At 33.1% G+C, this 14,586-nt stretch overlaps 2 protein-coding genes across 2 annotated transcripts; both read right to left on the reverse strand.

Annotated features, from left to right (window-relative positions):
- Positions 1-1,643: 1,643 nt before the first annotated feature.
- On the reverse strand, positions 1,644-4,127 carry LOC109167045 ((-)-alpha-terpineol synthase-like). Its single transcript, XM_019315949.1, has 7 exons — positions 4,023-4,127; positions 3,627-3,885; positions 3,145-3,514; positions 2,829-3,047; positions 2,580-2,718; positions 2,236-2,484; positions 1,644-2,140 (listed from the first exon to the last, which is right to left on the reverse strand). Exons 1-7 carry the CDS (start codon positions 4,107-4,109, stop codon positions 1,838-1,840), a joined length of 1,626 nt encoding a protein of 541 aa, XP_019171494.1. The 5' UTR covers positions 4,110-4,127; the 3' UTR covers positions 1,644-1,837.
- Positions 4,128-8,743: 4,616 nt separating this feature from the next.
- Positions 8,744-10,168, reverse strand: LOC109167035 (pentatricopeptide repeat-containing protein At3g13150). Its single transcript, XM_019315936.1, has one exon. The coding sequence runs from the start codon at positions 10,094-10,096 to the stop codon at positions 8,933-8,935; it is 1,164 nt and encodes a 387-aa protein (XP_019171481.1). The 5' UTR covers positions 10,097-10,168; the 3' UTR covers positions 8,744-8,932.
- Positions 10,169-14,586: the final 4,418 nt, after the last annotated feature.

Below are 14,586 nucleotides of genomic sequence, written 5' to 3' on the forward strand. Positions count from 1 at the left end.
AAAGAAGACTCAAAGAGATACAACTCATATTCAGACATCAAAGCCTAAAAAGGAAGCCACAGGGGTCGAAATTGTCCATGAAGTTGAAGTTCCAAGTTTACAATCCAAAACTGACCACTGTTTGGTTTTTGGACCATATCTCAGCCTAGGAATGTCCAAATGAAGTGATTTTTGCTCCATTGGAAAGAAGACTCGAAGGGCTACAACTTTCATGAGACAATAGTTCCAAAATATGATGTTTTGAAGGCCAAAAGACACGGCCAAGTGAAAGGCCGTGTATTTTCTGTGCATTCCAGTAGCTACTGCTGTTTTGGACACGGCCAGGGACATGGCCATGTCCCTGGCCGTGTCACCTCTGCTGCAACTTTTTATAAACTCCGTTTTTTGTCATTTTTACTTGGTTTTGACTCTTGTTAGAACCCTAGACACTCTCTTTCATTCTCCTTCATATTTTTAGGTTAGATTAGGCTTAGATTTATGTTTCTTAACACTTTTGAAGCTTGTAATCTTGGATTTGAAGCTTGGATTCCAACATTTGAAGATTGTTCTTCCATTTTCAATACATAAGTTCTTCTTCCTTTTATCTCTTTATTTTGCAAGATTTATGTTTAATGCTTGTGTTTTTGTGTTCTTTATGTTATTTAATCATGAGTAGTTAGTTTATGGACTTGAGTTAGGGTTGTATTATCTATCTTGATGCTTGATTTGTGATTATTGCAAAAAAAGGGAAGAACTTCAACCTAGGGTTCATGTGTTTGTGAAGGTTTTGTATTTATATCTTGTTAATGTTTGATGTACACATTCATTAGCTTGTTTTTGGAGGATTCCTTGCCTCAACGAGAGTTGGGTGATGAATCCAAGCCACCCCTTGCATAGACCCGATTTCTTCCTACGAAAATAGGGGAAATTGGGGGCTTTAGATGCTTTGTGTGCTTGATGGACTTGGAATTGATTCACCACGAAAGTGGGGCAATTCCTTGTTCTAATCCTTGTTTATTAATCACGAGAATGGTTCGTAGACTAGAATACCTACGTGCTTTCCCACTTGATTCCTTGGTTACTTGTTCTCCCTAATCCCTTAAGTTGTTAAAGCATTTAGAAGATAATGCTCCCTAGCTTGAGTCCTATTTCTTTATTTCGTATTTACATCTTGTTAATATGTATTTGTGTTACTTTGTTTAGTTACCGTAGCCTCAATCTCGTTATTATTTGCTTAGCTTCTTGTTGATTTCCTTATGCTAGTATCTAGTTTCTTGTTATTGCATATTGCGTGACATATCCCCCAATCCCGTGAGGACGACATTACACACCCGAGTTCACATCTTATTTTTGCTACACAGTCAGAAGCCAAAATAAAAAAATAATTCACGTAGGTCAATTTTATAGGGAAATTAACCATGTATGTTGATGGGTGTTAAGGTGGATGGTACCTGATACTGTTATATATATCATATATGATTATATTAGGAACTTTTTATAATACTTCTCAAGTTTTCAAGGTGGATGGTACCTGATACTATTAAATACAACTTAATCAGTTTCACACGGATAAGAATTTGTTAACGGTCTCACACACGTTTTTGTCTATATTTGAAATAAAGGCAATGGCAAAAACATGTAGTAGAACGAAGACGCCATCTTACTGGATTCTTCAGCACTCAAAATATATCTTACAAACACAGTATTGACATGGGAAAAGGGATATGATTCCTTACTTATATTACACTTCCATGTGGAGTGTGAAGCATAATTCACCACTGACATGACGAAAAGGAATCTGCAGATTACTTTTATATAAATAAGATAGGTGAGGATGGATGGGAATTGCAGGCAGATTTCACGGCATGGGGATAGGTTCAAAGAACAGAGCCACAATGCGATTCTTGATCTCATCTGGGCGGACACCAAATCCGTCTCCGTGCTGGTAAATAAATTGAGCAATTCGAGGAAGATTCGTCGCTGTTCTCCTAAACTCCTTGGGAAGGGGACGCTCCATCCTCGTCACTAATTCTCCATTCAGTTTCTTCCACGTTTCTGCAATTAAGCCATTGATGTATTCTCCAGCTTTCTCTTCTGAACACCCACTTTCACGCATATAACACTGGATTGATTTCGGAATATCTCCCTTCAACATTTCATCCTTTTCAACAACGTAACATCATCAAATTATTAATCATATATGTTTACAGAAAAGAAAAGAAATTAATTAAAATAATATTTCATGTATATATGTACCGGGGAAGTTCCCAAGTCATTTGCAAGACGAAGAATCATGGCAGAGCTGCGAATGATTCCAGGATATTGTTCCAAGTGTCGCAGATCTTCAATGTTAATGGGATTTGTAATGCAAAAATAAGCATGCATTAACAGTAGAGGGCCAGTATTTGTTATGAAGGCAGTGTCCAGGTACTCATCCAGGCTTGGAGCATATCCACCCAGATTCCACTTCACTTCCAGTAAGTAGAATTTGCAGAGATTTGCCCACTGAAATATATATGTGCAATTATATACAGATTAGATCAATATTATTATCTCTGCTAGTTTAACTTATTACCGGCAGTTCATAATATATGGATTACCTGTTTTCTTATGTTTGTAATAATGCTTAAACCTTGGTCTTTCAGAACATCATAGCCCAGTTCATTCATGGAGTTGAAAATGGCTAGGAAACAAATCTTCATATATTCTGGAAGTGTCTCAGCTGCATTAACATCCCATCTATATATATATATATGAAATAAGCAGCAAAAAGTGCATTATTAGTCCATGTAAAAATAAAAGAATTATATTACTAAAACCAAAATAAAAATATAAGCTAAGAGACAAACCTCTGAACCACATCAGTGAAGATCTCCAGTTCGTCCAATGTTCCATAAACATCATAAAGGTCATCAAGAATTGTTAACAGTACAGAGAGCTTAGTTGAAATCTTTCTGCAGAATTCGAACTGAGGTTCAGGAGTGAACCCCATAGCCCATAAGAAACCCTCCACCAACCTGTCCCTAGCAAAGCTCATCTTTTCCGCTAGACGGATATCTTTATTCCACCTATAATATAATATTATGAAAAATATTTTTTTTTATTGAAGTTGATTTAATTTGTGTAGGTTGCATTAAAACCAAGTGTATATGCACATGCACTCACCTAGACATTTGCTTTAATTCCTCCAAATATTTGGCTTGAACCATATTATAGTCCAGTTTAGCAAACTCCAATAAAACTGGATTCATGTTGTGTCTCTTTTCATATACGGATATGAACCATGTTGCTTCAAACCTCTGCATCCTCCAGTATAGAGGCATTTCTAGAGCATGGTCCACTAGATCTTGATCTAATATGTTCATGTTTTGGATTTCTCTAAGATGTTTAGTGCAGAAATGTTGGGCTGCTTCCATAATGCTCTCACCCTCCATGCATAAGTATGTTGCTTCATACAGACTAAGGATTCCCTTCGTATCCTCGCTCAAGCTTCTCTTAAAATTTCCTTGGTCGTCCATGAAACCACAGAAAACCTCTGTAACAAAAACAAATACCCATGTTAATACGAGGTTTAATTATATATATGTTTTAGTGTTTTTATTTCTGGGGAGTGCGTGCATGGGTAGGTGTTGAAAGTATCTAGGTACCTTGAGGGAGTTTGTAGCCGTGCTGTCTAAGCAGCCGGAACTGCAAAGCAGTAGCATATAAATCTTGATCACCATTATAGTAGCAAGAGGTGTATATATGCTCCAAAACATGCTGTATTTCATCCTCAAAATGATAGGATACGCCCAGTCTTTGCAGGAGATCCACAAGCTCAAGCTTTTCCAATGGATCCATTTTTTCCTCCACCATTTTCCTCACACCTTCTTTTAGCTCAGCTGCCCGTTTAGAGAACTCTTTTCCCTGATGAAAAAGAAAATGAAAAGCGCCATCTGACATGTATCAGTACGAGGAGAGGAATAGGTCGGTACCCTATGGAAAAGAAATTAAAACATAACATTAATATAAAGTCTTAATTTTATATATGTAGCTTAGCTTACAGTGTAGATAGCGGTTCGAGATTGCACATAATCATCATCCCAGATGCTTGGTTTATAATTCCCTGATCTCCTATTACCATTATACATTTCTACTTATTTTGGAAAATGGACCTACAGACTAAGTAATAATAAGAATACGATTTCACTTAGCGCTAATAGGCAGATGGCTTATGAATCCAAGAGTATCGTAGAGTGGGCTATATATAGAGGGACTAGAGTATAATAGTATATGCAATTGTGTGAACAATGGTCTACATAGCTGCGTGGAACATGAAGTTTATATTTGATAGTATATATAAAATAATGTACTTTAAAAAAATGTATTTTACGTACACAAATAATGGACTTTTAATATATTAAATAAGTATTATTTATTTATGATCCATATAATAATGATTGCAATTTTGCAGTCACGTAAAGTAGGCGCCGACGGTAAATTATGATGTGGAACCGTGTCCACCTTGCAAGGTGGACACAGTTCCAAAACTGTTTATAATTATGAATATATAGATCAAAAATTATGAACATAGAGTTCTGAACATAATTATGAACATATAGTTATGTAATTATGAATATTGAGATTCAATAATTGTGAATATAAAGTTTAAAAATTATGAATATAGCTTTATAATTATGAACATATAGTTCAGTAATTATGAACATAAAGTTTTGTAATTATGAATATAGAGTTCAATAATTATGAATATGAAGTTCAAAAATTATGAATATGTAGCTTTATAATTATGAACATATAGTTCAGTTTATGAACATAGAATCGTGTCCACCTTGCAAGGTGGACACGACGTACAGTTCCACAGCATAACGATTGGGCGCCGACGGCTTCTAAAATAATTGAAAAGTCATGCATGCATGATTGCGTAATTATCAATTATCATAAGATTAATTATTGACAATATTCAACCTTTTTGTTTTAATATTGTTGAAAAAATAGTATAAAATTGACATTTTAAGTAACTATTTTATGGTACAAATACATATAAGGTCCACTTCATTTTATGTTTTTGGTGATACATACTTTGATTGCTTCATAAAAAGGGGTGTCTCATGATTTTAAACACTTAGTAATAGTTATACTTCATTGACTACATCTATGTCTATTTTTTATATATAATATATCTTGCGTGCTTTATACTCAAATAGTACTATTATTATTATATATGGTACGTGGTGAAGTATTTTACACTATGCCTATTGAATTCATTGTAGACAACCTACGAATAGGATGGTATTTGCATGTGTGCCATTCAATGTAAATCCTAAGATGATTCATTGGTCGGATCCCGCTTGACTATGGACAAATGCATTGTACTTTGCCGTCCGCGTATTTACTTGATTATGTAAAAGTGTGGGTTTTTTTTTTTTTTTTTTTTTTCTCTTTTTATGAAGAGGGAGGGAAGACCCCATATGAAAGAACATTAGGCCTTAGCAATCATGTTTTGTGATAAAGGAATGCCTATAACATCATATTTAAGAATTGGTAAGAGGTTTGGAGGAGGTATTCCTAATTTAATTCAATTATTGACTAAAAGTTAAATTCTAAATAGTTCGTAGCTTGGTTTTCTTCACCAAGGACATTGCATATATTGATTTTCCAATATTTTTTCAGCCACTTGTTTCATTTCACAAGAGTTTGTCTGGTATGGCCAACAGAGCAACTAATATCATTGATCCAATCACTTGCTTCCAAATTAATATCATTGATCCAATCAATTGCTTCTTTACAATCATATCACTTCAGTTCTCAAGTTTTCTAATGCCTTTGGTCCAAGCCCAGTACAGTCCCTTAAGAATGAGAACTAGGCTCTTCGTGAGAAATTTGAATTAATTTGATCTATCCATTTAAAATGATTAATTGTTAGGAAATTAAAAAAATGGTGTTGTCAATTTCATAAATATATAAACTTTGAATATTTGTATATTTATGAAATTAACCACCACTCTCTCTCACTCCCCCCCCCCCTCCCCCCTCCCCCCTTATATTCTTTATTTTTCAACTATTAAATTTATTAGATAGATAACTAACATTTGTGCACACTTTCGCGAGAAGTTTTGTTATCATATTCCAGCCGACCTATAGGTGTACACAAATCCTAGCCATTTTTTAGTGCTCACTGGAATGTGCGTATCCCTTTGCGTACGCTCGTCCCTCAACCTATTCAAAATCTCAAAAATGAAGCAGGTGGCGTACCCCCTGGCGTATGCCCGTCCCTACCTGCTCTACCACTTATTTAAGCTCAAATTGAGCTTTATTTTCACGATTTTGACCCATGGTTAAACCTAGCCACTTTGATCTCCTTCATTTCCTTTCATATTTTTAGGTTATATTAGAGGTTCTACAACATTTTCGAAGCTTGTAATCTTGGATTTAAAGCTTGAATTTCAAGATTGTTTTTTTCATTTTTAATACATAAGTTATTCTTTCTTTTATCTCTTTATTTTGCAAGATTTATGTTTATTAATTGTGTTTTTGTGTTCCTTATACTATTTAATCATGAGTAGTTAGTTTTTAGACTTGAGTTAGGGGTTTTATCTATCTTGATGCTTAATTTGTGATTATTACAAAAAGGGGAAAGCTCTAACGTAGGGTTCATGTGTTTGTAAATATTTTGTGTTTATATCTTGTTAATATTTGATGTACACATTCATTGGCATGTATTTGGAGGATTCCTTGCCTCAACAAGAGTTGGGTGATGAATTCAAGCCAGCCCTTGCATAAACCCAATTTGCTTTTATGAAAATAGGAGAAATTGGGAGTTTAAGATACTTTGTGTGCTTGATAGACTTGGAATTGGTACACCATGATGAGAGTGAGACAATTCCTTGTTCTAATCCTTGTTTATTTGCTCATGGAAGTGGCTTTAGACTAGAATACCTATGTGCATTCCCGATTGATTCCTTGGTTACTTGTTCTTCCTAATCTCATAGGTTGTTAAAGCATCTAGATGATAATGCTCCATAGCTTTAAGTCTTATTTCTTTATTTCGTGTTTATATCTTGTTAATATGTGTTTGTCTTATTTTGTTTAGTTACCGTTACCATTGCCTCAACCTCATTATGATTTGTTTAGCTTCTTGTGCATTTCTTAAGATTAGTGTCTAGTTACTAGTTATCACATATTACATTTTGCAGCGTATCATAACTCCAATCCCTGAATACAACATATAACACCCAAACTAACATCTTATTTTTGCTACATACATGCATTGATAATTTGATACCTGCCTGCACATGCCATATGAGCTATGACTTTTCCAAGCATCTCCCCTCCTCCCAACTCTTCGCATCACTTTCCTTCCTATTGAAGATGCCCTTGACTAAATAAAAACAATTTATTTCGTGGTCCTTGTATGGACACGTACGACATCATACTTGCGAAATATTGGGAAATGTTTGAACAATGGATGCACACAATATATATAGAGGATATGATCTAGATTAAATGAAAAGAGAACCCTAAGTAGAATATGCGTTGAGATTTGAACTGTTTATTTGTTCAGATCAACGATTCTAAAAGAAAGATAAAATTTTTCTACACTTATAAATATTATTTGTAGTGTAAAATTTGTGCACTTCAAAGTTAGAAAATATTATCAAAAGTCACTGTGTTTTTTTAAGAGTAAATATCCAAAATGATCCCTCAACTATAGCTAAATTCAAAAATTGGTCCTCGACTTTTAATTTCAACCAATTAAGTCCTTAACTTTGTAATTTTGACACGATTTGGTCCTTCATCTATTTGACCGTTTGTTGACCATGATCGACGATCTCCAGAAGAACCTTCAGCTCTCGTCGGAGCACGTGGAGGCCTCCAGGATGACGTTGCACTAGTTCGAAAACACGTCGTCTTCTTCGCTCTGGTACGAACTCAACTACATTGAATCCAAGGGGAGGATGAAGAAAGGCGACCGGATTTGGTAGATTGCTTTCAGCAGTGGATTCAAATGTAACAGTGTGGTCTGGAAATGCAACCAGAACCTTAAAAAATCGACGATGGACCATGAAATTACATATATATCTTCAAAAATCACAGTCAACAAACGATCAAATAGACAGAGAACCAAATTGTGTTAAAATTACAAAGTTAAGGACTTAATTGGTTGAAATTGAAAGTTGAGGATCAATTTGTGAATTTAGCTATAGTCGAGGGACCATTTTGGATATTTACTCATTTTTTAACTTATATTACTCTTTGCATTCGTAGCTTGTGCACCCATAGTTTTTGTAATATAATATTATAAAAATTACTAAAATACCACCATTTTTTTATTAAAAAAAAATTCCTTTATTCAGAGGCATTCATCTGAACCCGATGAATGACCGAAATCTCACCTCGTTTTTTATATGATCACCTCTTTTTATTTGATCCAAACCCCATTTCCATTTTGTATTTTCTTCATACATCTAGTATCTTGTATTTTCTTATGTTTTATTTTCACATTTTCTGTTTTGATGCTACCTAGCACAGGCTAAGTAAAAAAATAATTTATCCCCCAATCATCATTTATTAGGCTAATTTTACCCTCCCCATCCTTGTAGGACTATTGCAATTTTGGCCATTATCCAATCTATCAAAATTGTTTAGGGATTTTTACATGCATCCACTTAGTACCTCTCACATTAAAATCAAGCAAACAAACAAACATACTCTGTAAACTGGCTCAAACATATTAATGCTGCAATTCAAGCACACAACAATCAACAAACAAGACAGATTTCTACAAGTAACATTAAGATTAAGGTAAATGGTGCTGAGGAGAAGCACTATATCATCAAGAAAAAGAAACAGAAAGCTTTTGGCAATTAAAAAGAAAATGTATCCTTAAATGGTGGAAATTACCACTAGAGCATTTAGCTAAGATCATTCAGTAAAGAACTCATTACAACAAAGGTCAGCAATTCAACTTATAATGGAGAGAACAATTATTCCCCAACTCTACAAGCTCTTTGGCCTCTTCAACCATTGATTGCTCAACCAATTTGTCAACAACCCTCTGCAGTGTGGAATCATAAAGAAATTGTTCGAGATCGATAGACTTTTTGCACAGTTCAAGAACGAAAGAGAATTCGCCTTTCTCACAAGCTAGAGAAATGAGCAACCGAAACGTCACATGATCAGGACTGCATCCATTTTCTGCCAACTTTCCATACCACATTTTAGCCTCCTCCAAATTCCCATCATCAACATAACCTTTAATAAACACATTGTAAGTGAATATATCTGGCTTCAATCCATTTTTCTCCATCTCCTCTAGCAACTCTAGTGCTTCAGGAAACCGATTTTCGTTTACTAAACCACGAATTCTTGTATTGAAACTCCTCACATTTGGAACCACACTCCTACTCTCCATCTGGCTCCATACCTTCTCTAGGAGTGAAAGGTTCTTGCTTTTGGACAATGCATCCAAAACCGTATTGTAAGTAATCAAATTAGGCTCAATCCCATTTTTATCCATGCTATCAATTGCTGAAACTGCGGAATCTAGAGACCCCATCTCACACAGGGCCTTGATCACAATATTATAGGATACAACATCCGGTTCAATTGAAAGTTTCTCAGGCAATTCTTTGAAAAGCTCGCTAATTTTATCAAATTTCTTCGCATTGACGTAGGCAGTTAACAGGGCATTGAAAGAAAAGATAGTGCGCTTACAGTTCAGTTCGGGCATTTCATCGAACAGTTTCAAGGCATGTTCGGGCATGCTGGCTTTGCCATAAAGAGAGATGAGACGGATTACGAAGTTCTCTCTGGTGATTTCCGGGTATCTCTTTTGGTGATCAATGATGTCTTCAATGTCAGAGAATTTCTGAGCAGCTGCCAGGCGGCGAACCGCGGTTTCATAGGTGTCGTGACGGCGGCGGAATGAAGGGTGCTTTGAAGATCTCTTAAACTTGTCGACCAAATCTCGGAGTTTCTTCTCCTTGGGAGTGGCAGCAGTGGTGGCGGAAAATGAAGAAACGGGTTTGGTGGGTGAAGAAGGTTTGATTTTGGGAGGAGAAGGTTTAGAGACTTCATTGAACACGCCACGGAGACGGCGGCAGACGGAAGAAGACATTTCACTGGGTTTTCGAAGGGTTTAGCTCTAGCCTACTTCTCTTCTCTTGAGTCTTGAGTACTTGACCAGAAAAAAAAAAAAAAAAAAAAAAAAAAAAAAGAAGCAATTATTGCTCTAAGATTATTAGGAAGAAGAAGACGAAGTTACCGGCCCAATGGCTTCGTGAACCTCAGATTGCAGATATTGGGTTGGCCCATTAAGAATGGGCTTGATATTGAAGCATTGAATCTGTACGCTTCTTCAGCCCACTTTTATCGCTAAATAATAAATATAATCACGGAAGCAAGATGAATTATTGATACATGTTCATTTTTAATATATTGCATATTAATTTATTTTTTTTGAAACATTTGTAATTCTTTATAATGTAGCATTTGTTCGATACTTTCTCAATCTTTTTCAGTTTAAAGAATTAACGGAGCATCACTGAAATTTGATCATAACCACCCATCTAGAATGATAACAGATGTGTTATCACACTACAGTTGGTCACAGGCCACAAAATAATAATACTCCGTAATAATAAAATAGTGTCATTTTCAACGTGGGTCAACCTTATAAAGTAGATTCATATTCACGATAATACAAACAACACCAACCCTGTACGATTTTTATTCCATTAGGGTCCATGGCTAAAGTAAAATAAGTGCTTCGAATTGACGTGACAAAATTGAATGGCAGCGATGGATTATGATAGTTCCTTTAGTATACACTCAACAATGTTGGCTGATAATCGATTATCAGCCACAACAAACATGTGCTTAAAAACATAGAGTGTAATAGCAGGTTTCTACTTTGGTTCTTTCATTCAATCATTCTTCTTTTCATTTTTTTTTTTTTTGAATGTTTTCATTCAATCATTCTAATGTACCTGAAATAATAATAATAACAATAATAATAATACTAATAAAATGAATAGATATTACAATGTAATAGAGTCAATAATAGTACTCAAAAAATAATAATAATAATAATTATTATTATTTGTTTTGTAGCTTTTTTTTTTTTTTATGTGGTGCCTAGTTGTTCAAATAATTTCATTTGTATATTTTACATGGTTGATATGTAATGGTAACGTCTATGGAATCATCTCATACATCAATCATACAACTCCGATATAATATCGAGTTGTATATGGTTGTTGGCTTCACTGAGAAATATAACATTACTGACTTGACGTAGAATTGAACATATAATCTAGTAAGCAATATCGTTCTAAAATTTGTGGTTTCGAATAAATTTTCAAAAAAAAAAAAAAAAACACCACGTTGGCCTTTTGAATTTTAAGAGCTAAATATAATAATCCATTTATAATCGTTTCCTTAGTAATGTAATATAAATGAGAATATATATGTCATAAATTAATGAGACATGATCAAATATCGACGATCGACGTACGACGACAATCTAGTCACGTTTGGAGAAAGGCGATCAAGTTGGTTGCCTTATCCATTCGCCGAAGAAGGTAGATCAACTGGTATGCCTTCTCTAATCAAAGGAGGAAGTGAACCGGCCGTCGTGTTTAACTCAATACTTCCCTTGAAATTGGTCAGATGCTCGCTAGAGTTGTCGGAGGGTTATCAAAACTCTAGTGACCTGCAATATAGATCAACAAATAGTTTTTTGAGTTCAATGCTAAAAAATAACATGTTTATGAATTTAGTTGTAATTTTTAAAAATTTAAATATCTAATTGAATTTTTTAATAAAGTTCAAGAACGTATTTGACCTTTTTAATTTTCCCTTTCTTTATACAATTGAAGGTTAAAAGAATCATATCTTTGACATTTAACCTCAATTCAAAAGTTAAAAGAATCATATCTTTGACATTTAACCTCAATTCAAAAGTTAGGGCCAATGGCTTTAAAGTTAGTTAACACTCTTTAAATAATAATTGAGTAATACCAATGTTCCATCAACGAATCACTCTAAGGGCATCCTCAATAGTTGAGTATTTTTCTCCACATTTTTGTGGGCCCCAACATCCACATCATCATCCACTATCTCATTCAATCACAAAAACTCTTTATTCCCATTAGTTTTAAGTTTTACCCAAATTTTTGTGGACCCACCATTTTACCACTACTATATTTTAATTAATTAATTATTTATTATTATTATTATAAAAATTATTATTTATATTATATTTAAATTATACATATCAAAATTAAAATAAATTTAAAATTATAAATATTTAAAAAATTTTAAAATTATAATTTTATCCTATAAAAATTTAATAATAAAATTCAATAGAAAAAATTAAAAAAAAAAAAACAGCTGAATAACGACTAGATTAAAAACAAAATTAAAAAAAAATTAAAAATTCTGGCGGCCACTCTCAATGTTGGCAGTGAGACGCGTTTCGCGTCTCACTTTTACTTTAATTTTATTATTATTATTTTTTTTGAAAAAGCTGACAAAAGTTTTTTTTTTTTTTTTTTTTTCAGGAGGAAAGAGTTCTACAAAATTCACCCACCCCATTTGTCAAAAATTAGACTTCCAAGATTTTACTTTTTAAGTACCTTGAATGCACCTTCTATTAGGGATGTCCTAAGAGCATTATATTACAAATTAAGAAGCATATATAAAATTATTTTTTGTCACAATTAGCGATGATGTAAATAAAAATCAATCATTTGATTCATCAAACCTAGTTTATGATTGCATTACTAAGGCTATCTCTAATCCAAAAATACTATCACTTGCTAAATGATGTGGCTATTGAAGTGACATTTTAAATATCTTTTTTGTTTAATTTTTTATGTCATGTGTCTAGCAAGCTTTCTTAATTAGAAAGATTGTTAAAACTACCATGACAGCTTTTGTATACTTTTTTATTTATTATTTATTTTTTATTAGTTATTTATTATATTATTTTGTTATTATATTTATAATATAATAATATAATATTAAAGTGGAACCATTTTAGAAAGTGAGAGAATATTGTAGGAATGTAGAATAAATAGTGAAAATTTTGTAAATTTGATAATGTGAAAGTTAAACTCATTTTAAAAAGTGAAAGGAATTTTCAAGAATAAGAATAGCATAAGTAGTTGGTGAAATTTGTCCTGCTTACCATATTTGCAGTAATCCACAGTTTCATTAATTGATGACTTTAATTTCTCCGACAACATATCCCACTTGAATACATGACATGATGTCCCGCCCGACCCACATTATTAAAGTTGCAATCTAAATCTAACGTCTGTGTTATTCGATCAACTATGGCTATTGAGTTTTTGTTGTTGTTGTTGTAGTTGTTGTTTTTTTTTTTTTGAAAAACGTTTTTTTTGTTTTTTTTTTTTGTTTTTGTTTTACTAGAAGTACTATGTCTATTGAGTTAGAAAACGAGAAAGAAGACAAATAAATAATGGCCATGATTTGTAATTCAACTCAACCAGCCACCACAGAAGCTCAATCACAAATCTTACATTTCTATTTAAATGTTAATGATTTAGTCGCAAATATCTTTGTGAATATATTTGATAGAACAATTCCAAAGACATTATATGACATGAGAACAATCAGGGACGGAGGCAAAGGGGGGCAGCTGCCCCCCCCCCCCCCTCACCCCACTCCCACTCCCACCCCTACCCTATATATAGCCTTTGTATATATATATATATATATATATATATATATATATATATATATATATATATATATACAGTACATTATATAAGTATTACAGAACAAATTATGTAATCAAAAGCTTCAGTAGACAAGGTGGTAAGAGCTGCGTTTGAATTTAGAAATGACTTGGGTTTGAATCCTTGCATTAGCATGGTCACAATTTGCTTCAACACAATTAAATTTTGGCATCCATATATATATATATATATATATATATATATATATATATATATATATATTAATAATAATGAGATGTCTTTCTTTTTTATAATAATAATGAGATGTATATGTCACTTTTTTTATATTAATGCAAGGTCACAATCTTCTACATCTTTGCTTCAACCCAATTAAATTTTGGCATCCATACATATATATTAATAATGAGATGTCTTTCTTTTTTATAATAATAATGAGATGTATATATCACTTTTTTTTATATTAACAATGGGATGTATATATAACTTTCTTTATATTAGTAATGGGATGTGTAATTTATAATGTGTTTTATATTCGAATTGTTTTATCAAATTAATTATGTTTCGTATTTTGTTATAAATATTTTTATAAAATTTTAATATGTTTTATTTTCGCTATATCCAACAATATTTATTGTTATACTTAAGTGTTTCATTTTTTTTTTCAAAATTTCTCTTTTCTTTTAATTTTTTGCTCCCACCGAAAAAAATTCTCAGATTCACCACTGAATCCAGCCCTACTTCTTTGCCCCCCCTCAACATAATTTCTGGCTCCGTCCCTGAGAACAATAGGATAATTTTAAAGATATGATATGACATGAGGACATGAAATTCTATTTAATTATATTAAGATATTAAGATAATATTCAAATGTCAGTCGAAT

Source organism: Ipomoea nil, unplaced genomic scaffold (assembly GCF_001879475.1).
Source record: "Ipomoea nil cultivar Tokyo-kokei standard unplaced genomic scaffold, Asagao_1.1 scaffold3147, whole genome shotgun sequence".
In the NCBI taxonomy this organism is placed as follows: Eukaryota; Viridiplantae; Streptophyta; class Magnoliopsida; order Solanales; family Convolvulaceae; genus Ipomoea; species Ipomoea nil.

Excerpts from the sequence above, each read along its gene's own strand:
- LOC109167045 (XM_019315949.1), bottom strand. The coding sequence starts at position 4,109 with ATGTATAATGGTAATAGGAGATCAGGGAATTATAAACCAAGCATCTGG. Across the intron at positions 3,515-3,626 it reads CGGCTACAAACTCCCTCAAG|AGGTTTTCTGTGGTTTCATG; the intron begins GTACCTAGATAC and ends TTTTTGTTACAG. Across the intron at positions 2,485-2,579 it reads TTACAAACATAAGAAAACAG|TGGGCAAATCTCTGCAAATT; the intron begins GTAATCCATATA and ends TATATATTTCAG.
- LOC109167035 (XM_019315936.1), bottom strand. The coding sequence starts at position 10,096 with ATGTCTTCTTCCGTCTGCCGCCGTCTCCGTGGCGTGTTCAATGAAGTC.